The 23,075-nt window shown below is 57.8% G+C and overlaps 2 protein-coding genes across 4 annotated transcripts in view; one reads left to right on the forward strand and one right to left on the reverse strand.

Moving 5' to 3' along the window:
* The first annotated feature begins 1,137 nt into the window (after nucleotides 1–1,137).
* On the forward strand, nucleotides 1,138–13,082 carry KCNK6 (potassium two pore domain channel subfamily K member 6). The gene is made up of 3 exons (XM_083516326.1): nucleotides 1,138–1,568; nucleotides 9,424–9,819; nucleotides 12,058–13,082. The coding sequence occupies exons 1-3, from the start codon at nucleotides 1,259–1,261 to the stop codon at nucleotides 12,291–12,293; spliced, it is 942 nt and encodes a 313-aa protein (XP_083372452.1). The 5' UTR covers nucleotides 1,138–1,258; the 3' UTR covers nucleotides 12,294–13,082.
* Nucleotides 13,083–13,362: 280 nt separating this feature from the next.
* LTBP4 (latent transforming growth factor beta binding protein 4) overlaps nucleotides 13,363–23,075 on the reverse strand; it is a gene marked incomplete at its 5' end in the record, with an annotated part of 54,197 nt that continues 44,484 nt past the window's right edge. For all 3 annotated transcript variants that reach the window (XM_083516105.1, XM_083516106.1, XM_083516107.1), the window contains 10 exons: nucleotides 13,363–14,538; nucleotides 14,686–14,835; nucleotides 16,318–16,701; nucleotides 17,689–17,841; nucleotides 19,583–19,732; nucleotides 20,383–20,511; nucleotides 20,673–20,747; nucleotides 21,775–21,999; nucleotides 22,123–22,266; nucleotides 22,455–22,580. In XM_083516105.1, coding sequence (XP_083372231.1) covers nucleotides 14,390–14,538; nucleotides 14,686–14,835; nucleotides 16,318–16,701; nucleotides 17,689–17,841; nucleotides 19,583–19,732; nucleotides 20,383–20,511; nucleotides 20,673–20,747; nucleotides 21,775–21,999; nucleotides 22,123–22,266; nucleotides 22,455–22,580 — 1,685 coding nt within the window. In that variant the 3' untranslated portion in view covers nucleotides 13,363–14,389. The remainder of the gene's footprint in view (nucleotides 14,539–14,685; nucleotides 14,836–16,317; nucleotides 16,702–17,688; nucleotides 17,842–19,582; nucleotides 19,733–20,382; nucleotides 20,512–20,672; nucleotides 20,748–21,774; nucleotides 22,000–22,122; nucleotides 22,267–22,454; nucleotides 22,581–23,075) is intronic.

Genomic DNA, 23,075 nt, shown 5'->3' on the forward strand with positions numbered 1-23,075 from the left:
ATGAAGCCTGGACAAGACAAAGGGGTGTATTTGACTTGACTCGGGTACAGTGGTACCTCAGGTTACATACGCTTCAGGTTACAGACTCCACCAACCCAGAAATAGTGCTTCAGGTTAAGAACTTTGCTTCAGGATGAGAACAGAAATCGTGCTCTGGCGGCGCGGCAGCAGCAGGAGGCCCCATTAGCTAAAGTGGTGCTTCAGGTTAAGAACAGTTTCAGGTTAAGTACGGACCTCTGAAACAAATTAAGTACTTAACCCGAGGTACCACTGTACCAGGGAACTGTAAATACTTTCCTTTGTACTGTGATGGAGTATGCATGAAAGACTGTATTTGAGTGACGGGCATGCCTGGACCTCAGGTTCTACCTGTGACCACACCTTTTCTGTGATGCTTCTGGAAATGTATTATGGGAAACTCTTAAAAACTGATGTAACTGGGCTTTTGCCTGCTTCGTCTTTGTGGTAGTGGGAAGTCTTGATGCAACAATAAAGGTCAGGCCTACAGGCCGCTGTTTTGCTTCTGTCTCCTGGCTGAAGTCTCCAAGGTTAGGCAATTGTGGGGGGGCTCCAATGACTCCAGGGAGAGGCAATTCTAGAAGAGACTGGCGTTAGCCCCAAGGGGAAAAGCCCTCCCCACACCAGTGAAAGACACCAGAAAAACCCTCCCTGCAGGAACACCAGCCCTGCCGGGAAGACCGGCCTGCTGCCCACGCCAAGCCTCCGACTGAGCTCTTTCTTGTCCTGAAAAGGCGCTTCATTTGGGGTGGGATGTGAAAAGGAAACTGCACGCCAGAAACTCAAGGCGATCTCTCCACGCCATTCGCTGCCGTCCTTGCGCGCGGGGGTCGCCGTCGCTTGGGGACGGAGCAGCTGTTTGGAAGCAGAAGGCGGGTAGGGCCGAGAAAGGCGCTTTCCCCCTGGGTGATCCGGGGCAAAGAAGCAGCGCCCCTGAGCATGGGCAGAGCGCCTCCCGCCTCGGCTTGGGCTGGCAGGGGCGCGCCGAGGCGCTTCCGCGCGGCGATCCGGGCCCCTCGGGGCGCTCGCTCGCTCCCTCCCTCCCCTGGGCGGCGCCGGCTGCCGCGGCTGCCAGGTGCGACGGGAGGCGGGCGCGGCTCCGCCCGACGGGAGGGGCTTGGCCGGGCGCCTAAGAGGCAGGCTCGCCGCCTCGCCGGGACAGGCGAGACGGAGTGGGGCGCGTGGCGGCCTCCCCCCGCTCCCGAGCCGCTTCCCGCAGCGCCCCGTCGTCGGGGCGGCCATGCGTCGCTGCGCCCTGCTGGCCGCCTTCGCGCTGGGCTACGTGGGCTACCTGCTGCTGGGCGCGCTGGTCATCTCGGCGGTGGAGCGGCCCTACGAGAGCCGGCTGCGCGCCGAGCTGCGCGCTCTCAAGGCCGCCTTCCTGCGCGAGAGCCCCTGCCTGCCCGAGCCCGCCCTCGAAAGCTTCCTGGGCGCCGTCCTGAGCGCCAACCGCCACGGCGTGGCTCTGCTCCGCAACGGCACGGCCGCCCCGTCCAACTGGGACTTCGCCTCCGCCTTCTTCTTCTCCAGCACCTTGATCACCACCGTCGGTGAGTCGCCGGGCGAGACGGGGTGGAGGCGCCTGCGGAGCCCGCCGGGGACTCCGGCCGGGGCCCCCAGGCTCCCTCCCCGCGGGGCCCCGACGCCAGTCCCCGCTAGGGCGGCCGGTGCGCAGAGCCGCTTTCCCTGCTCTGTTCCAAGGGGAAAGTTCTCTCTGCGCTTATCGCACCGCGCAGCCGTCGGCTTGTTTGCTCAGCTTCCGCAGAGTTCAGTGTGACTTACTCCCGAGTAAGCACGCGCTGGACTAATGCATCCTGAAGTGAGTCCTCCTTCCAGCTAAAGGAACCTGACAGTTTGGGGAGTGGGCGTCCATGCAAGTGCGAGGGGCAGCAGGGGGCGGCAGGATAAGGCAGGCTGTGGTCCCGGGCACTGAGTTGTAAAGTTGGAAGGGGCTCCAAAGAGGCATCTAGTCGAACCCTCTGCACTCCAGGAATCGCAGCTAAAGGAGGGGGGTCTGGGGGAGGGCTGAGAGGCTTGGGACGGGTCACCTGCAGGATGGTGATGTGGCTTCCTGGTTTCCAGGCGGAAGTTTGTATGTGGGGTTTCTGACATGAAATAGAGGAACTGCAGCCCTGCGGGGGGGGGACCCCCCCAGCACCTTGACACCCAGGCCCACATCCTGCTCCTAGGAACTCAGTCCCAGGAGGAGCACCAGCTGTTCCTCCAAGATGTGGCATCTTGGTACCCCTTACAACAACTCTGTGGTGCTGGTCTTACCAAGCCAGCCAATGCCAGGATTATAGCCATGCTGGGGCAGTTGTGGGGCTCAACAAGTGGCTTAAGACATGACACCCCCCCCCCGCCAGCCTCTGCAGCTCAGCTTCCTTGTTCCTGCTTCCTCCCAGAGGCTCTGGTGGCCACCCTTGGTGGCTCACTGGTTTCTTCTTTTCCAGTGTTTCCTGCAAGCGAGTAACGGAGGAGGTGGGGGTTGCAGAGGTTAACTGCAGCCAGCTGTGGGTGTTTGCCTGTGGGGCGGGAGAGCCTGGCCCTCTCTGGCTGCGCTCTGCCCAGGACTCGCCTGCCAGCGCAGCTTTCCCTACATCCTGTTTTTATCCTGGTGGGTGTGGACACAACAAGGACTGAGTCACTCCCCAGCTGTACAGGAGTCCTGGACTGCAGAGCTAGGCCCAGTTCCTAGAGGGAGGGGGCTGGGGTGACATTTGGGAGGAGAAGCGCCCATCTCTTCCAGCACTCTGGGGAAGAAGCCCGCAAGCTGGACCACGCAGAGCGCAGTTGAACTGGGGAACTCCCTCCTGCAGGCCCTTCACTTGGATGACTTTAAAGGGGGATTAGACAAAAGGGGCTCTTGATGGCTCCACAGCTGGAGGCACGGTTGATGCACCTGAATCCTAGTTGCTGGAAGCCACAGGAGGGGGGAGAGAGGGCTGCTCTCGCACTCGGATCTCATAACCTGCCTCCATCTGCTCAGCCACTGCCAGAGCTGGAGGCTGGACTAGATGGGGACCCCTTTGGCCTGACCCACAGGCTCTCCTTGCCTCCTTCTGACCAGCAGTGGCCCCACCTGGTTCCCCCAAGCAGCTGGCACTGGGGGCCCTTTCCTGCCTCTGACTGCGGAGCTAGGAGCCATCGGTGTCGCCTCTCAGTTGGGGCAGTTGAGTTGGAATCCCTGCCTTGCAGGGGATGAGACTAGATGACCCAGTGGCATAGCGTGGGTTGTCAGCACCCGGGGCAAGGCAAGTAATTTGCACCCCTAACCCGTGGATTTGCACCCCCTAACCCTAACCCCCAGATGTTGCACCCGGTGTGGCCGGCCCCCCTGCACCCCCCACGCTACGCCACTGAGATGACCCTCGACAGCCTTCAGCATCTCAGAGGCCAGGGGGGAAGCTGCGGCCTGCCCTTGGTTCCTGGAGGGGGAAACGCTGCGCATCATGGAAAGTGGCAGGCAGCATGTTCTCTGCAGGAAGTCGGGCTCCCTCCCCGCTCTCAGCGCATGTGGTGGCCTCCCTTTGCTCTGCTCAACCGCAACCCTCCGGAGACGTTGCCCCATCTCTGTGGGGATGCTGTAGAGCTGGGAAATGGGGAACCTCTCCCGGGCCTTGAGCAACTCCCCAGGGAGAGAGCTGGCCTCATTTTGGCCCCCAAGTGGCTTTAAAAGGTAAAGGGACCCCTGACCATTAGGTCCAGTCGTGACCAACTCTGGGGTTACGGCGCTCATCTTGCTTTATTGGCCGAGGGAGCCGGCGTACAGCTTCCGGGTCATGTGGCCAGCATGACTAAGCCGCTTCTGGCGAACCAGAGCAGCGCACGGAAACGCCGTTTACCTTCGCGCCAGAGCGGTACCTATTTATCTACTTGCACTTTGAGGTGCTTTCGAACTGCTAGGTTGGCAGGAGCAGGGACCGAGCAACGGGAGCTCACCCCATCGCGGGGATTCGAACCGCCAACCTTCTGATCAGCAAGTCCTAGGCTCTGTGGTTTAACCCACAGTGCCACCCGCGTCCCATTGGCTTTAAAAGAGGATCAGACAAATTCATAGAGGAGGAGGAGGAGGAGGAGGAGGAGGAGGAGGAGGACTGTCAGTGGCCAAGATGGCCATTGTCTCTTGGTCTCCCTTGCTGGAAACCGCTGGAGGGGAGAGGGCTTCTCTTGTGCTCAAATTCTGCTTTGCGGCTTCCCATGAGGGGCATCTGGTTGGCCTCTGGGAGAGCAGGGGGGCCGTGGGTCTGATCCAGCAGCCAGGCTCTTCTTCTAGTCTTACGCAACCTCCAGGTCCAGAGGCAGTCTACAGTGGTACCTCAGTTACATACGCTTCAGGTTACATACGCTTCAGGTTACAGACTCCGCTAACCCAGAAATAGTGCTTCAGGTTAAGAACTTTGCTTCAGGATGAGAACAGAAATCGTGCTCCGGCGGCAGCAGGAGGCCCCATTAGCTAAAGTGGTGCTTCAGGTTAAGAACAGTTTCAGGTTAAGAACAGACCTCCGGAACGAATTAAGTACTTAACCCGAGGTACCACTGTATCTGGATTCCTGGGTTCTTCAAGGTATTTGGCCACTGCGAAAAGATGGGCCATGGGTCTGATCCAGCAGCCAGCCTGCCTCTCCTTAGCTTCTTGTTTTTTTGGATCCCTTTAATTTAGGGGGAAAGGCAAGGAAGGGGAGCAGACATGACAGAGATGATGCCTGAAGTGGAGAATGTGGGTCATCCTCCAACCCCACATAGGGTTCCCAAAGTCCTACCGTCTGTGATGCAGGAATTACAGTTAGAGAATATCTGACAGGTGGCCACCCACCCTCTGCTTTGAAACCTCCAGAGAAGGAGAGCCCCCGCTTTCCCCAGAAAACGGCCCTTTTTGTGCCTTGTCAGGGTGAGAAAAATCCTGGTCTTGAAATCCCTGCCATCGAGCTTCTCTGAAGGGCCCCTTGCGATTGGAGTCTCCTTGGAGAGACTCTTCCAGGGGAAGAGGGAGCAGGACAAGGAGGCCGGCCAGATGTGCTGCTGCAGCTGCTGCCCCTGCTTAGCCCACGGAAGTAGACTGGCACCCTGCCAGCCCTGTCTGGGCTCATGGCTCTCCTCTCTCCCCATCTCTCTCTCCCTCCCCATGGCTGAGTGACGGAACCCAAAGGGTGCTCATCAATGGTTCCTCTTCATCCTGGAGAAGAGTGACTAGTGGGGTGCCACAGGGTTCTGTCTTGGGCCCGGTCTTATTCAACATCTTTATCAACGACTTGGATGATGGACTCAAGGGCATCCTGATCAAATTTGCAGATGACACCAAACTGGGAGGGGTGGCTAACACCCCAGAGGACAGGATCACACTTCAAAACGACCTTGACAGATTAGAGAACTGGGCCAAAACAAACAAGATGAATTTTAACAGGGAGAAATGTAAAGTATTGCACTTGGGCATAAAAAATGAGAGGCACAAATACAAGATGGGGGACACCTGGCTTGAGAGCAGTACATGTGAAAAGGATCTAGGAGTCTTGGTCGACCACAAACTTGACATGAGCCAACTGTGTGACGCGGCAGCTAAAAAAGCCAATGCAATTCTGGGCTGCATCAATAGGAGTATAGCATCTAGATCAAGGGAAGTAATAGTGCCACTGTATTCTGCTCTGGTCAGACCTCACCTGGAGTACTGTGTCCAGTTCTGGGCACCACAATTCAAGAAGGACACTGACAAACTGGAACGTGTCCAGAGGAGGGCAACCAAAATGGTCAAAGGCCTGGAAACGATGCCTTATGAGGAACGGCTAAGGGAGCTGGGCATGTTTAGCCTGGAGAAGAGGAGGTTAAGGGGTGATATGATAGCCATGTTCCAATATATAAAAGGATGTCACATAGAGGAGGGAGAAAGGTTGTTTTCTGCTGCTCCAGAGAAGCGGACACGGAGCAATGGATCCAAACTACAAGAAAGAAGATTCCACCTAAACATTAGGAAGAACTTCCTGACAGTAAGAGCTGTTTGACAGTGGAATTTGCTGCCAAGGAGTGTGGTGGAGTCTCCTACTTTGGAGGTCTTTAAGCAGAGGCTTGACAACCATATGTCAGGAGTGCTCTGATGGTGTTTCCTGCTTGGCAGGGGGTTGGACTCGATGGCCCTTGTGGTCTCTTCCAACTCTAGGATTCTAGGATTCCTCTGAGGTGAGGCTGTACCACGTCTTGCCTTGAACAGACGGGGCATCGAAGGAGGACCATTGCCCAGCCAGGGCATCTCCCCAGTGCGGCTCATCAGGTGGAACTGGCTGCCCATTCACAGGGCAGGGGCTTCCCGGTTGGCACAATGTGTGAATTGCTGTGATTGTGCTGTTCTAATAATTGGGTTTCCCCAGCCACTCTGGGCAGCACCCAACAGATTAAAAACAGAATAAAACATCAAACATTAAAAACTTCCCTAAACAGGGCTGCCTTCAGATGTCTTCTAAAAGTCAGATAGTTCTTTATCTCCTTGACATCTGATGGGAGGGCATTCCATAGGGGAGGCGCCACCACCAAGAAGGCCCTCTGCCTGGTTCCCTATAACCTCACTTCTCACAATGAGGGAACTGCTAGAAGGCCCTCGGCGCTGGACCTCCGTGTCTGGGCTGAACGATGGGGGTGGAGACGCTCCTTCAGGTCTACTGGACCGAGGCCGTTTAGGGCTTTCAAGGTCAGCACCAACACTTTGAACCGTGCTCGGAAATGTAATGGGAGCCAATGCAGATCTCTCAGAACCAGTGTTATGTGGTCCCGGCAGCCACTTCCAGTCATCAGTCTAGCTGCTGCATTCTGGATTAGTTGTAGTTTCTGGGTCACCTTCAAAGGTAGCCCCACATAGATCGCGTTGCAGTAGTCCAAGCGGGAGATAACCAGAGCATGCACCACTCTGGCCAGACAGTCCGCTGGCAGGGAGGGTCTCATCCTGTGTACCAGATGGAGCTGGGAGACAGCTGCCCTGGACACAGAATTGACCTGCACCTCCACGTACAGCTGTGTGTCCAAAATGTCTCTGCGCACTTGCTCCTTCGGGGACACAGCTGCCCCATTCAGGACCAGGGTGTCCCCCCACCTGTTGTTGGCGGCTGACGGTCTTCAGCATCCCTGGTCAGAAGGATGGGGCACAGGTTTGACTTAAAAGCTAATAAATTAAGGTGTGGCCCCATTGCAGGTATTTCTTGTGTGATGTGTGTGTTTGTGTGCATTTCAATGAACTGAACAGAATGAAAGTTTATGAGTCACTTGGGGCAGGGAGGCAAGAGAGAGAGAGTGTATGAACTTTTAAAAGTTGCTATTTTGACATTATGGTTTTATAGATTATAAATGCCTTATTGACTTAATCGTGTAATATGACTTATGCTGTCATTGTGACATTTAGCTTGCTTTTTTAAGTTGGTTTGTTAAACAGTGTTTCGTTTATTTGTTGATTCCATTTCCATACTGCCCTTCATCCACGGATCTCGGTGGTTCACAACAGAACAGTACAAGATAAAAAAAGACATCATAATAACAAGAGCCCCAAATCCTGCACAAGCCCCCTCCTAAAAAGACAGAAGTGGAGTCTAGGCAAGTTCATATGGGAAGAGGCTGTGCTTTACGTTTTCTGGTTTTGTAGATTGTGTTTTACTGATGATTTGCTAATTATAGGATTTACCATATGCTGTAGTTTGAATCATATAATTGTAGAAGTGGAAGGCAACCTCAGGGTCATCTAGTCCAACCCCCTTTCAATGCAGGAACCTCAGTTTTTCTCTGCTTGAAAAACCTCCAGGGAAGGAGAGTCGGCCACCTTCCCAGTCCAACGGCTCTTTCTGTCAGTTGCCTAGAGCCTGGTGCTGAGAATGCCTTGTTTGCAGGTTCAATCCCCCTCTGGGACAGCTGCATATTCCTGCGTTGCTGCGGGTTGGGCTGGATGACCGCTGGGGGTCCCCCTTCCAACTCTACAAATTCTGTGATTCTAACCGGTTTCTTTTTGAGGGCCTCCTGGATGCCAGCAAACCTTTGGCTCCTCTCCCCCTGGCAGCCTTGCCTCTATTTTCTTTGGCTAAAAATAGCCTCCTGCTTCAGCCGTTTGTTCCTCATATGATCGGCCTTTATCTCGCACATGTCAGCATCCTTTGTGCGCTGCTGGGAGGGGCAGCGCTTTGCCAAAGCCCCCGAGCTTTTCCCCTGCTGTTGCTCTGAGAAGAAGCCTCCTCTGGAGGAGAAACAGGATCATGTGGCCGACCCAAGTCTGGAGGGCAGCTCAGCCTCCCTTGCCCCAAAGTTCTTGTTTATTGCGTTTCTAGCTCACCTTTTTCCTCCACGGAGCTCCCAGTGACATGCATGTGTCTCCCCCCATCTCATTGAAACTGCACCACGACCCTGTGAGGTAGGTCAGGCTAAGAGGCCGGGACTGGCCCCCAGGGTCACCCAGTGAGCTTCATGGCGGAGGGGGGCGGGATTTGAACCCAGGTCTTTCCAAGGTCCTAGCTTGGCAGACACTCGATAATTACTGCCCCATACTGGGAGGACCATCGTTCTCTGGCTGCCTTCCTTCCTCCATTCATATTTAACAACAACAACCTAGTTTTGCAAGTCAAAGGGGCAGCAGATGCTTTTGCTGAGGTGACTACACTGAGGTCCAGCTCCGAGGGCCTTCTGGCGGTTCCCTCCCTGAGAAAAGCCAAGTTACAGGGAGCCAGGCAGAGGGCCTTCTCGGTGGTGGCGCCCGCCCTGTGGAACGCCCTCGCATTAGATGTCAAAGAGAAAAACAACTACCAATCTTTTAGAAGGCACCTGAAGGCAGCCCTGTTTAGGAAAGCTTTTAATGTTTAATAGGCTATTTTTGCTGGAAGCCGCCCAGAGTGGCTGGGGAAACCCAGCCAGATGGGTGGGGTTTAAATAATAAATTATTATTATTATTATTATTATTATTATTATTATTATTATTATTATTATTTATTTATTTATTATTATTATTATGCCTAATGCATATCTGCCTTCTGCGGGGTGGCAAAGATCTGATCTGCCCAGGTCCTCCCCCAGGACCCCTGGAAGCCGCCCTCAGCCCCGCTCTGCCCTTTCGACGATCCTGTTCAAGGTCAGATATCCAAAGCGCCCTGTTCCCTTTAAATCAGGTATTCCCAAAGTGGGCCGTGGGGTGACCTGGAGGTGGGGTTGCGAAGAGACAAGGGGGCGGCTGAAAGCTGTTTGTTGAATTAATTCAACCGAAGAATGTCAGTTTTCCCTTGCCTGGGTTGGAGGTCTTTAAGCAGAGGCTGGACGGCTTCTTTTGAGCCGGGACTCCTGCCTTGCAGGGGGGCTGGACTAGAAGGCCTTTGGGGGTCCCTGTGCCCCTCCTTGCCCCCTCTGGGACTCCTCCTGCCAGCCCTTGCCCTTCTCCTCCCTCCCTCCCTGCAGGCTACGGCTACACCACGCCTCTCTCGGACGCGGGCAAGGCCTTCTGCATCTTCTACGCGCTGCTGGGCGTCCCCTTCACCATGCTGGTGCTCACGGCCACTGCCCAGCGCCTGATGGGCACCTTCACCTCCGGCCCCCTGGAGTACCTGGCGCTGCGCTGGGGCCACAGCCGGCGGGCGCTCTCCTGCGGGCACCTCGTCTTCCTGGCACTGGCGGTGCTGGTGGCCTTCTTCCTCATCCCGGCCACCATCTTCAGTGCCCTGGAGGAGTCCTGGAGCTTCCTGGACGCCTTCTACTTCTGCTTCATCTCCCTCTGCACCATCGGCCTGGGCGACTACGTCCCTGGGGAGCAGCCCGGCCAGCGCCTCCGCTCCCTCTACAAGGTCTCCATCACCGGTGAGCAGCTCTGCGCCAGCCGAGGGCAAGGCGGGCAGCGGGGGTGAGCAGGGCCGGGTTGAGGTTTGATGCGGCCCTCAGCTCCTGAAGGGAACGGGGCCCTTTCTATGTCCAGCTGTCCTTTGCCAACAACAAATCACCACTGGGTTTTATTGGTGTTGAATACAGTCATACCTTGGGTTACAGACGCTTCTGGTTGTGTGTTTTTGGGTTGCGCCAGTGGCGTAGCGTGGGGGGTGCCAGGGGTGCCAGCCGCACCGGGCGCAACTTCTGGGGGGGCGCGCTCGCTGCCTCCGGAGTCGCCGAAGAGCCTCGGGCGCAGGCTGTAGCTGGCAGCGGCTCTCAGCGCTGCCGCGGTCCCCGCGCGTCAGGGCCACGGAGGGCGCGCCAGGCAGCCCCTCCTCACCGACGGGCAGCGTTCGCCTGCGGGGCTCGGCCAGCGCGCTGGGCTGGCCGCGTGGAGTCGCCGAGGAGCCGCCGCCGCCTGCCATGCTGCCCTGGCTGCTTCAACCGCGTCCGACAGCCGGCTCGAGGCTGGGTCTCCCGACGGGGCGCTGCGGGCGGAGGCTCTGGCACCAAGTGCCACGCCGCCCAGGCTCGGGTCGCTGTCTGGACGCGCGCAGCCCGCCAAATGCGCCATCGGCGGCGCTCTAGTGCCTGCGCGCCAAGACCGCCCACCCGCCCCCACGGCCCCCCCACCCGCGCCGGAGGCCGGCCGACGCACTGGCCCCAGAGCCGCCCCCTCCCCGTGCCAGAAAGAAGCCCCCTCCCCGCGCCAGAAAGAAGCCGCGTCGGGACTAGCCGGGCCGGGGAGGGAGACCGAGAAGGCTGCGCCGCGACGCCCAAAGACGCGCGTCTTGGCGTATTAATGACCATGGTTAGGTGTTAGGGGGCGCAAATTACTTGCCTTGCCCCGGGTGCTGATAACCCACGCTACGCCGCTGGGTTGCGCACCACTCCGAACCTGGAAGTATCAGAACGGGTTACTTCTAGGTTTCAGCGCTCGCACATGCGCAAAAACACTAAATAATGCTTTGTGCATGCACAGAGGCACCTAATTGCGACCAGCCCGTGTGCAGACCCGGCGCTGCGGGTTACAAACGTGCCTCCCACATGGATCATGTTCGCAAACTGAGCATCCACTGTATATGGTAATTTATGGGCTGAATAGGTACCTCAAGCCCTTTGCCCATGTTGCCCTGCAAGCAGTGAACGCAGAATGCAGGCACCCTATATATAGAAAGGAGCAAAGCAGGGATATTTGGGGGAGCAGGCTAGCAGGCGGGGCCCAGGACTTGCATCATAGGAGCCGACACAACACAAAACACAGTTGCTGTACGTAGGTTTTATTTTACAGTGGTTCTGATCCAGTGATCCTGGTTGCGAACAGGATCCGTTCCGGAGGCCCGTTCGCAACATGAAAAGAGTGCAACCTGCAGTGGCGCGTCTGCTCATGCGCATGACGTTATTTTGTGCTTCTGTGCATGCGTGAGCATTGGAACCCGGAAGTAACCCTTTCCGGTACTTCCGGGTCGCTGTGGGACGTAACCTGAAAGAACGTAACATGAAGCGGACATAACCAGAGATATGACTGTATTTGTTTTTTCTCTTATATTTTGGAAATGTACGTCCAGTTGTTTTTTCCCTTTAAATTTTTTTGAGGCCCCCAAGAGAGTAGAGCCCTAAGCTAGAGCATGTTGAGCTTATACATAAATCCGGGGGCACTGGGGGTGAGGATAGTTATAACTGCGGGACTCCCTGCTGCAGGAGCTGGCCATGGCCCCCGACTTGGCTGGCCTTGAAAGAGAACTGGGCCGATCCCTGGAGCAGGGCTGGCTCCCAGTCAGGATGGCTTTGCTTCTGAATATCAGTCGCTGGAAACGGCAGGAGGGGAGAGGGGCTCACGTTCTGCTTTTCCCACTGAGGCACCTGGATTCTGGGACAGGTGGGTCCTTGGGCCTGATCCAGCAGGTTCTTCTTGCGGAGCCTCCATGCCCAGGGACAGTCTACCTGCAGGGGCAGAGTCCTCTTGCGCTTCCCTCCGGGGCAAATGATTTGCCACAGCATCCGGAAGCTGGCAGTCTTTTCGGGGGAAGGCGAGGGCCGCAGCCTTGGCTGGAGGAAGCCCCAAAGTGGTGGGTGGGCCGACGGGCGCTTCTGCCTTGCGCCAGCCCTTGTGGGGAGGGGGGTCTGGTTCCGCCTGCCCCGCCCTGCTACCCCCTCTTTCTTTCCCCCCAGTTTACCTCCTGCTGGGGCTGATGGCCATGCTGCTCCTCCTGCAGACCTTCCACCGGCTGGCCGAGCTCCACGGCCTCTCCGACCTGGTCTTGCTCCCCCGGGAGCAGCCCTGCCAGGAAGACCACCAGCGCATCCTGGACGAGCCCCCGCCTCCCCCGGAGCCCCGCCAGGCGGAGAAGACCCCTGTGCAGCCCAGCCCGGGGGGGCAGGCCAACTACTCCTCCATCAACAGATGATCAAGCTGCGGGGATTCCCCGCAGTGCCCCCTTTCCTGGGGGCGTGTGTGCCTGTTTTGCTCCCCTGCCACCCTGTATGCTGAGCCTCTGCCCATGTACAAAGCTTCCTTCTCCTTGGCCCTGTGCTCTTGGTGGGGGGGGGGGAGAAAGCCCCTCTCTGTGGGGGGCAGGGCCTGAGCAAGACCCCAGCTGCTTCCTTTGGACTTCCAGATTCACATTTCTCGGGTAGTGTTTTTATTTGAAAAAGAACAAAGAATGACGTTGGAACTCACGGACACTTGATTCCACACAGGGATACGAGATTCTGCTGTTGGGGGTGGGCTTCTCTCACGTCCCCCACCCAAATGGCACAGGCTCTATTGCTGCCCCCCCCCCCCGCTGAGGCTGCCTAGATTTGCCCCTGAGCAGATTTAACAAGGTGGGCAATGGGTCACCCCTCACCCTGTTCCCCTCTCTATGGGTGGGGCGGGTTTGCTTTCCACCCTTGCCCCCCACAACTTGCAGAGAGCAGCTGCTGGGTTTTAATCTGAACTACAAAATGGGGGCTTCCGCCTTCCAGAACCTCATTTTCAGCCAGGACCAGCTTTGCAAGAGCTGAGCTGCTGCAGCCACAGCCCGGCTGCTGTCGGAGGGGAAATTGGCCACAAACAAGCGGGGGGGGGGGAGGGGGGAGCTAGTTTTGGGGTGGGAGGGAGATGGGAGTCGACTCACCAATATGAAGTGCCTTTTTGTCCTTTTGCTTTTAATGTACACTTTAATACTTTGTGGAATGAATGGAGAATATTTAAACGGATGGGTCTGGCTTCTGTGGACGGAGGGGGGGGGCAGGTTGGCGTCACACACACAAGTCCCCAAAACACACACAAACACAACCCCCCTGGCGGATTTGAGAGCAGGAGACCTCGCAGGTGGCGAAGGGAGAAAGGGCACCCCACAAGTTGCTCCGCAGGCCCTCGTTGCCCCCCAGCCCGGGAACTTGGCTCTTTTCTGCCCCCCAACCTAAAACCACCCCCTGCCCTCTCCCCTCCCTGCCCCACCTCCCTTCCCAAGAGACACCCACTCCGTCGCCTTTTGTAGAAAACCTTTATTGTTCTAGTAACAGCAGTGAGGGGTGGCTATGCCCCAGGAGCACCCGTCTTGGGGTGGGCGAGGGGGCGGCCTAAGCCAGGCAAGCGGGGGACTGGCCCTTGTTGCCTCGGGGGGGGGGGTGTCTGGATCTCCTAGGAAGGATGTGGGGCTGGTGGGGGGGGTCTGCTGGAGCCAAGGGAGGGGTTGAAACACTTCTCTGCCAGTTCTGGAAGACCAAAGGGGCATTCACCCAGTTGGGAATGTATTTTTCCAAAACCAACCCTCGGGGGGGGGGAGGTTCTTCTCCCCACCCTCATTACAGCTTTGGGATAGGGTGGGGGGGCACTTACCCCACATCGCAGCGGGGGGGGGGGCAGCCCACCCAGCAAGGCATCCTGGTTTTCTTTGGCAAACAGACTGGGTTCCCCAGGGGGCACCAGAGAATTTGGCCCAGGCGGACTCTGAGGCGAGATGCACGAGGCTCCAGCATCAGGAGGCTGGGAATGTGTGCGGAAAAGAGGGCACAGGGCCTCGTGCAGAGTGCCTCTCCCTCCCTGAGGCGGTGCAGAAATAGCCTCTGCGCCCCCCCCCCCCAGCTGGTGAGGAAAGTGGCCTGGCCTTTACAAAAGCATCTTCCAAAGGCATAAAAGCAATGGGGCAAATCCAGTGGAGTGGAGGCTGTTTAAATTGGGGGGGACGGGACGGGACGGGATGACAAGCTCAGTTTGCTGAATGCCACCCCCCCCTTTTTGATACAAGTATTTCCTCAACGATGGGTGATTAAATCCTATTTTGCGACTTCTGCGCTGATGGAGCAGGCCAGGTTGGGAGTGGACAAGAGCTGCTTCCGCCCCCCCCCCCGCCCCCAATATAAGTGCATTTCCAGGCCGCCTCCTCTGGGTCTCCCTGGGTGAGGAGCCTCCATTTGCCGGTGGGGGGGGGGAGGAATTTTGTCCCGGGCCGCCCCTCCCCTCCCAGTCTATACAGGTAAATAAATACTTTCCCCCAGCCTCTTCCTCCCCGCTTGCTCAGGCTCGACTGCGGGGGGCAGGGACGCAGCGGGGGGGCTGCCCAGCGGGCACGGTGCCGCGGGGGCACAGGCAGCGGTAGGAGCCCTCCATGTTGAGGCAGCGTCCCCCCGGGCAGAGGTGCTCCGACTCGCCACACTCGTCGACATCTGCGGAAGAGGGAGAGAGAGACGAAACCTTGGCGTGGGCAAAGGGGCAGAGGCAAGTGGGGAGGAGCAATAGGGGGTTCGGCTGGGTGGCACTTGTGGGTCCCGCCCCCAGGCGTGCCAGGATGGCGGGGCGGGGGGCAGACTCACCCAGGCAGGCCATGCGGGCGGGGTCCAGGCGGTAGCCCTCGTGGCAGTCGCAGGTGAATCCGTCGCCAACGCGGACGCAGCGCCCGTTCTCGCAGCCGCTCAGGATCCCACACTCCTCGGCCAGGAGACCCCCAAATCCCTCAAAGGGGCCTGGGAGGGGGGGCAAGAGAGATGGGCAAACGGAAGAGGAAACGTGGCCAGTTCTGGTCTCCTCCCCGCAGGAAGGATTTTGTAGAGTTAGGAAAGGGCCGCGCAAAGGATCCAGGGGGGGAGGAGCGACGCCCCTGCGAGGAAGGGGGCAGCCCATGGGGCTTTCCAGCTTAGGAAAAAGCAGTCTTTTTTCTGGGGGTACGGAGACCCCAAAACATTTTGTGAATCTTTGTACTTTTGTCCATTTACTGTACAGTGGTACCTCTGAATACAAACAGGATCCGTTCCGGAGCCCCGTTCGCATCCAGAAGCAAACGTAACTAGCGAAGGCACGTCTGTGCACACGCACGTCGCTTTTCGCCGCTTCTGCGCCCTGTGCGTGACGTCATTTTGAGCATCTGTGCATGCGCGAGCGGCAAAACCTGGAGGTAACACGCTCCGTTACTTCCGGGTTGCTGCGGAGCGCAATCTGAACGCGCTCAACATGAAGCATATTCAACCCGAGGTATGACTGTACAGTCACACCTCATGTTGCATTTGCTTCAGGTTGAGCGTTTTCAGGTTGCATCCCGTGGCAACCCGGAAGTACTGGAAAGGGTTACTTCTGGGTTTCGCCGCTCGTGCATGCGCAGGCACGCAAAATGATGTCACGTGCATGTGCAGAAGAGGCAAATCGTGGAACGTGCAGACGCAGGTTGCGTTCTGCTCATGTTGCGAACGGGCCTCTGGAATGGATCCTGTTCGCAATCAGAGGTACCACTGTATTTATTTATTTTTCCTGATTTGGACTATAAAACGGTGGTTTTCTCGAGTCAAAATGAGAGTACCCCCAAGCATTTTTTAAGCAAAAAAAAAAAAAAAAAAAAACCCTGGAAAAAGCCAAGGGAGTCGTAGATGAACTTAACGCCCGGCCTGGAGAAGGATTTCCTCTCTCCTAACACTAGAACTTGCAGGTGTCCAGTGAACAGATCCAGGGCAGATTTAGAGAAAAGGGCTGATTCCTTTGGCACAAAGTTAAACTGTGGAACTCCCTCCCACCGGAGGCAGCTGCGGCCACAGGTCTGGATGGCTTTCCAATAGAGTTAGACCACATCCACGGTGACAGCTGGCTCTTTGCCATGAGGGCTCTGCTCTGCCTCCGTGGGTCAGAAACCGCAGGAGGGAAGAGGGGTCTTGGGTGCAGATCCTGATTGCGGAGGCTTCCCACTGGGACATCCGGTTGCCTGCGGTGCGAAGAGGACCCTGGACTATACGAGCCCCAGACCTGATCTACTAGCCAGGCCCTTTTGATGGAACCTCCAGGTGCAGAGGCAGTCTACCTGGGTTCTTTGGGGTAGCTGGCCCCTGTGAGAACAGGAGGTTGGACTAGATGGGCCAATGGCCTCATCCACAGCAGGGCAACCCCACTTCCCACCAGAGCCCCCCCATCAGTCCCTGACAGTTGGCCCCATATGCCAGTTTGGGGGAGACCCCTCCACTCACCATAGTCCTCGCTGGCCCTTCCTGGCCGTTCCAGGTAGGAGCTGGATCCGCTGCGGGGCGGAGGGAGGTGCCATTCGGGCTCGGGGGGGCTGCGGGGCCGGTACACCCCCCGGGGGGTCTCTCCGGGGCCCTCCCGCCTGGCCTCGCCATAGGGCAGGTCCTCAAAGTCGGTGGCCTCGTAGGGCGAGGGGCCGTACAGGGAGTCGCGGGGGAAGAGGTCGTAGTCCGGCAGGCGGGGGGGTCCGAGGCGCGGCGGGGGGGCGAAGATCTCTGGGCCGTAGGGCAGACCACCGTACTCAAAGGGCGGCCCCACACCTCCCGGGCGCGGCCCCGCTCCGTAGCCGGTGGGGGGGCGGAGGACGTTGCAGAGGGTCTCAAAGTCATCTGGTTGGGGGGAGAAGGACATTGTTGGTCAGGGAGGAGGGTCACAAGGCCTCTTCTCTCCTCCCTTCCCAAGGGTCAGGGGGGCCATCTTCAAGTGGGCATGGGAGTGCCGTTACATGGGATTGGGTCCCAGGCAGGGCCGGGTTGAGGTTTGATGCGGCCCTCAGCTCCTGAAGGCAATGGGGCCCTTTCTATGTCCAGCTGTCCTTTGTCCACAACAAATCGTCACTTTTTGTGCTGAATAGATGCTAGATGGTCATTTATGGACCTCATAGGTATCTGAAGCCCTTTGCCCATGTTGCCCTGCAAGCAGTCCATGCAGAATGCCGGCACCCTATATATAGAAAGGAGCAAACCAGGGATATTTAGGGGAGCAGGCTAGCAGGCAGGGCCCATGACTTGCACCATATGAGCCGACACAACACTAAACACGGATGCTGTAGGTAGGTTTTATTTGATTAGTTTTTTATCTTATATTTTGGAACTGCACATCCAGGTTTTCTCCCCATAATTTCTTGGGGGGCCCCAAGAGAGTGGGGCCCTAAGCTAGAGCTTGTTTTGCTTATATGCAAATCTGGCCCTGGTCTCAGGCCTCCCCCCCTTGTAGCGCAAGGGACTCCAAGGGGGAAAGAGGAAGCCAAGACTCGGCAACGTTGGAACTGCAACTAAGTCAGCATTCAAACTCATGGCTTTGGACTAAACATTCGGGGTGGAGTGGTACCTCGGTTGTCAAACGGCTTGGCTCCCGAACAAATTGGCTCCTGAACGCCGCAAACCCAGAAGTGAGTGTTGTGGTTTGTGAACGTTTCTCGAAGCTGAACGCCTGAGCCGCCTTGGTTTTCAAATGGACTCCCAGAACGGATTAAGTTTGACAACCAAGGTACCCCTGCCTTTGGCCCCTGGGAGGCCGGGATGCTGGGCTCGATGGGCCTGATCCAGCAGGACTTCAGCTGCAACGCCTTCCCCGCAGCCCAGCATGGGTCTTACCTGAGTCCGGGGCTGGGCACAGCGCACAGTCCATGCTCCAGGCCTCGCCATAGAGGCAGCAGCACTCGGTGTAGGTGACCTGGCGGTCCAGGAGGGGGCGGCTGCAGACCAAGTCGGGCCCCACCTCTTGCCAGCACACGGCCAGGTTGTCATCTGGAAGGCGGGAGAGCAGGAGAAATGGAGAAACCGCCCCAAGGCCCATCTAGGGGGGCCAGGCTTCTTCCTGCCCCCTCCCCCCAGGGCCCAAACCTGCGCGGATCCTGTTCACACGGATCCGGCGGAGTGGTGGAGAAGTAAACACGGAGAGCCCAAATGACCAGATCTGGATCTGGGCCTGAGTTTATGGAACCAAGAAGGCAGATCCTGGGAAAAGTTTGGGATCCGCTGAGCTGGAGCATCAGCCCTCCGTAGGAATCTCACACAGAGTGATCCCTTCCAAAATCCTGAGGGATCAAACCGCAAAAGAACTGGTGAGGCTGAAGATGGCCAAAAAAAATTAGCCTCTGGAACCTACCGCCACAAGATTTTGCAACTGCTGGCTCATAACTTTGGGGAAAGAGGTGAGCCCAGAAGGGTTCAGAACTGCTTCCCCCAGGTCCACGGACTTAGCACCCAGAGTTAAGTACGAGAAACAGAGGCCCAACACACCTGCCCACCCCCCCAGGTGCCCCCCACCCGTGAATGGGATGCCGAGGGCCCCCAGGGCCTTGACTGCCTTAGCCGCAAAGTGGGGAGGGAAGGGGGGTTCTGTGTTGCATTAAAGGCACCCCTAAATTGCCCCCCACACTTGATCCCTGGGTTTCTCCAAAAACCAGGATGAGGAGCTGGGTTGGGCAAAATGCTCCGGATGAATGAATCTGGGATCTCTGGAGAAGGATCACAGAACAGCAGATTTGGAAGCAGGGCCGTCTTAAGCATATCTGAGGCGGGCAGCGGCTGGAGGGCGGCTCCTCCGGCGGGGAAGAGGCGGGGGCTGGATGCGGCGCCTCCTGGCTCAGCGGGCCGCTTTGTGCCGGGGGGCCACGGCAGGCAGCCTGAGCGAGTGAGGGCGCATGTGCCGCTCCTGCCCAAACCGAGGTGCGATGGCCTGGAATTTGGACTCTGGTGCTGAACCTGAGGGGTCCCAGCCTGCACAGGAGTCCCCGCCTCCCGAACCAGCTGAGTCTGCTCTGGCTCCTGAGGTGATGGAGGACCCACGGCCTGCAGGTGCTCCACTCTCAGCCCCATCAGGGGAAGCTGAGGTTGCCTCTGGGTCCGGTCACCCTCCAGCCTCTCCTGAGCTGCAGAGGCTCAGGGCAGAGAGGCGGAGGGAACTAAGTTCCCGCAGGAGGAGTGCTGGCCTCCAGGCCAGGAGAGGCGAGCCATCTGTGGACCAGGACCGCCCTGTGCCTCGGGGCAGATAAAAGCCGGCCAGCCCCAGTCCCAAGTTGTGGGAGCAATATTGTTGGTTGCTAGTTCCTGCCTGCACCCTGTCCTGCTCTCCTGCCTGAGCTCCTGACCCGCCCTGGCTCCCTGCTTGCAAGCCTGTCCCTGACTTCACCCGACTCCCTGCCCTGCACCCACGGACTGCCTCCACGTTGCACCTTTGACCACGGACCGGACTTGGACCACACCTCTCGGGTAACGCATGGGACCAACACACGAGCCAACACTCTGCAGGAGTGGCGCACGCACCCTCGCTCACTCAGAGCGCTCGTTCGGTGTTCCCCGGACTCTCGCCTGGCGCCCTCCAGAACTTGCCGCCCTGTGCCACTGGTCTCTATGGGTACGATGGGCCTGGTTGGCAGGGAGCCCATGCAGGAATCGAAGGGAGTCAGAGGGAGGGCAGGATGGGTCAAGGAGAGGGAAATTGGGAAGTGGGTGGGTGTGGGGAGGGGAGGGGTCTGCCCCATACCTGCGCTTTGACTGTCGTTGGTCACACAGCGGCGATGCGAAGCGTCCAGCACCAGAGGGGCGGCGCAAGAGCAGTAGTAGGAGCCAATGGTGTTGATGCAGCGCCCCCCCACGCAAGGCTCCGCCTCCTCGTCAAGGCACTCGTCGTTATCTGGGGAGGGACAAGGGGGGGTCAGAGGAGCGGGGGCCCCCCTTCGTTTTGCAAAATCAGAAAATTGCAGAGTCGGGAAAAGACGCCAAGGATCATGCAACCCTCTGCAATTTAGCTGGTTCCTAAAGTTTATACGCCGCTCAATTGCAAAAACAACAGCTAAGCTTCTTCCAGAAAAAATATAATATAGCTATCAATAATCGTTTAAGACGTTCAGAAATTTAATAGGCTTAAAACAGATTGAAACCTATCTGGGTTAGGCTCAGTGCTTTTTTTTTTCTGGGGGAGATGCGTACCCCTAAACGTTTGGCGAATCTTTCTACTTTTGTCCATTTACTGTCAAAATGAGAGTACCCCTAAACATTTATTTTTAAGGGGAAAAGCACTGGTTCGGCTTCTCTAAATGGGAACGTTTCAAGCACAGCGAAGGTGGCGCTGCCTGATTTCAAGAGGCAGGGAGTTCCAAAGGGTCAGGGTTAATTGATTCCTTGCCAATGTGGGCAGCCTGCGGCACCTGCAGGAGTGCCAGGTCTGCTGATGCAGCTGGTCAGGTGGGCACGTTTGGGTGCGAAGAGGGACCTGTTTACCCGTGGGGTCCCTCAGGGGCATAATTGGGGCAACGGGGTTTGGAGGCGGACAGAAGCTCTCACCAATGCACTCCAAGTGCTGCGTCTCGTAGTAGTAGCCGTTGGGGCAGTAGCAGGCGTAGCCGGGGATCTTGTTGACGCAGACGCCCCCCTTGCACACCTGGGTGTTGAAGAGGGCGCACTCGTCCACATCTGCCCAGGACAAGAAGAGGGTCAGCGAGAGAGAGCACCCCAGGACCAAGGGCACAGCGCCTAGAATCCCCACTGCTTCCCGGGCGCCAAGGACAGACCCAGGAGGGTGGGCAGGGCACAGGTTCCCCCCGACAAAAGCCCCCCAAGAGACCAAATCTCACCTGCGAGGGCGGAGAGGCTTCCGGTGCTGGGGGCAGCAAAGCCGTTGCCGTGAGGACACAAGGCCTGGTACTCAGCTGGGGGGCGGAAGGAGGAGAGGACCCGTCAGCAGCGCCCAAGGGCCCCCGCTCCTGCCCTGCTTGCAGAACCCTGCAGAAGCTCACCCCCCCACATAACAGGCAGTGTGGCCTAGTGGTTGGAGTGTCAGACTAGGACATGGGTGGGCAAACTAAGGCCTGTGGGCCGGATCAGCCCCATTTGCCTTCTAAATCCGTCCTGCGTGTCGAAATCTCTGTTTGACTGAGCTACTCCTCCGGTCAAGCCTTTGGAATCTCCGAAGATGATTAACGACCTAAGCCTTTGATGAGGCTTCAGGCACGTTCACTCATTACACAGAGTATCCAAGCAGCAGAAGGACGAGAAATATGAGGTACATTGCTAAGAGTTTTATTTCTAACTACACAGACAGAAAAGAATATACAGCCTCTCTCTGTGAAAGGCAGAGAACAACTGGTACAAAGAAACGGGAAACCAGTAACATCAACATCCGTCTCCCGTGAGACTTCCAACAGTCTGGAATATAAACAGAGTCTTGTGACTCCAAGCACTGCGCAGGGCGGACGGTCCAGGAATCGCCGCCTGGATTGCCAGCAGGCGTCTTCTTTCCCTCTCCCTCCCAGGGTAGCGGCGCTGGAGCCTCCTCCCTCCCTCCTCCTGGCTTCTCCCCGCCCTGCCTAGAGGAGGAAGGGGGCTGGGCTTTGCTGGTGCCAGCCCCTCTCCGGAGCCCTTTTGTGTGCCGCTCATCGCCCCTCCGCCACCACTGCCATCAGCCCTGACCACTTGCAAGACACAGGAGCCGTGGTTGGCTGAGGGGCCCCTTGAGCGGCCGCCATTTAAAGCAGCCCCCATGTGGAGCCCTTTCGCGCGCTGCTCATCGTCCCTCCATCGCCGTTCATGCCCCCCCCAAATAGTCCCGCCCCCGACAAAGTCAGCCTAGTCTACCTCACAAGGTGGTTGTTGCGGGAATGAAATGATACGAGGGCTCGAATCCCCCCTCAGGCTCTGGGCTCAGTGGACCCTTCCTGGCCTGAGCGGGGTCCTTACCTGTCCCTGGGGCGGGGCAGGCCTGGATGTGGCAGTCGACCCCCCAGCCGTGGCCCAGGCTGCAGCAGCACTCCTGGCGCGTGGCGTTCCAGGCCAAGACGTTCTCGCAAGCCTGCGCTGCGTTGGGGTCATAGTAGCATTCCCGCCGGACGCCCTCGCCGGTCCCAGAGGGCCAGGTCTCGGGGCGCGGAGCCTCGGGGCGCCGAGGGAAGGCAGGAGGCCGCGCTGGAAAAGGCGGAAGGGGGGAGAGTTGGAGGAGGTCTGGGAAAGAGCAGCCGGGATGTCCAGGGGTGAAGCGACTCCCCAATGGTGAAAGGACCCCCCCAGCCCCAGCTCCAAGCCTCTCACCGGCTCCTGGTACAGCAACACAGCGCCCGATCATGGGGTCAAATTCTTCGCCCGCCCGGGGGCAGATGCAGAGGAAGGAGCCCTCCACATTCTCACAGGGGGCAGTGCCACACACCCCTTGCAGCATCTCACACTCGTTCATGTCTGTGGGGGGCAGCAAAGGCGGGGGTGATGGCGGAGGGGCTCACCAGGGACCTGCCCCCACCTGCCCCGTCCCCTCTGCCCCCACCCGGCAGCATGCCAGGTCCCCTACGGAGGCAGCCTCTTTCCCAGGAGACCTTGGTGGAGAACGCGGGCATCGCCAACCTCCCTCCCTCGCCCCAGCCACGTACCCAGGCAATGGCGCCCGTCCCTGGCGCTCTCGTAGCCCTGGTCACAGATGCACTGGAAGGAGCCGGGCAGGTTGTGGCACACAGCGTGGGCACCACAGAGGGAGCTGTTCTGGCACTCGTCCACATCTGGAAGACACCAGGGCAACCCACTCAGCACTCGCTCTCTCCCTCCACCCACCGCAGGCTTGTGTGGGATGTGTTATGTAAGTAGCAGTCAAGTACAACATTCCTTGTTTTCCTAGAGTGGACATGCAGGAATGTTTGGACCAGCCAGTCGAAAACTTCTTGTTTCCTCCTGGCCTGGAGCATCCTTCCTCTTGCATGTGACTAGAGGTGGGCATGAATTTACCTGTCCAGGTAACAAAAGGACAAGGCACACAGCACTCTCTTTGACTTCCTCCATCGTTGGAGCAGCTGTTTAGCTAGAGATGCTCTGTTGGCTTTCAGACAACATAGGACACTGGGATTAACTCCATATGGGATAGATCCACATGTATATCCTTTGTAACTAAGTCTGCCTTCAGGGATCCAACTGTGAACTGATGATGTGAGTAAACTTGTTTTATATACTTTACACAAGACTGCCGTGTATTTATTCTTTTAAGAGGGATATAAAGGAAC

This window comes from Podarcis liolepis, assembly GCF_965112155.1.
Source record: "Podarcis liolepis genome assembly, chromosome: 7".
In the NCBI taxonomy this organism is placed as follows: Eukaryota; Metazoa; Chordata; class Lepidosauria; order Squamata; family Lacertidae; genus Podarcis; species Podarcis liolepis.

Bases quoted from the DNA above. Each gene is read 5' to 3' on its own strand.
- KCNK6 (XM_083516326.1), top strand. From the start codon at position 1,259: ATGCGTCGCTGCGCCCTGCTGGCCGCCTTCGCGCTGGGCTACGTGGGC. The intron at 1,569-9,423 runs GTGAGTCGCCGG...CCCTCCCTGCAG, and splicing joins CACCTTGATCACCACCGTCG to GCTACGGCTACACCACGCCT. The intron at 9,820-12,057 runs GTGAGCAGCTCT...CTTTCCCCCCAG, and splicing joins CTACAAGGTCTCCATCACCG to TTTACCTCCTGCTGGGGCTG.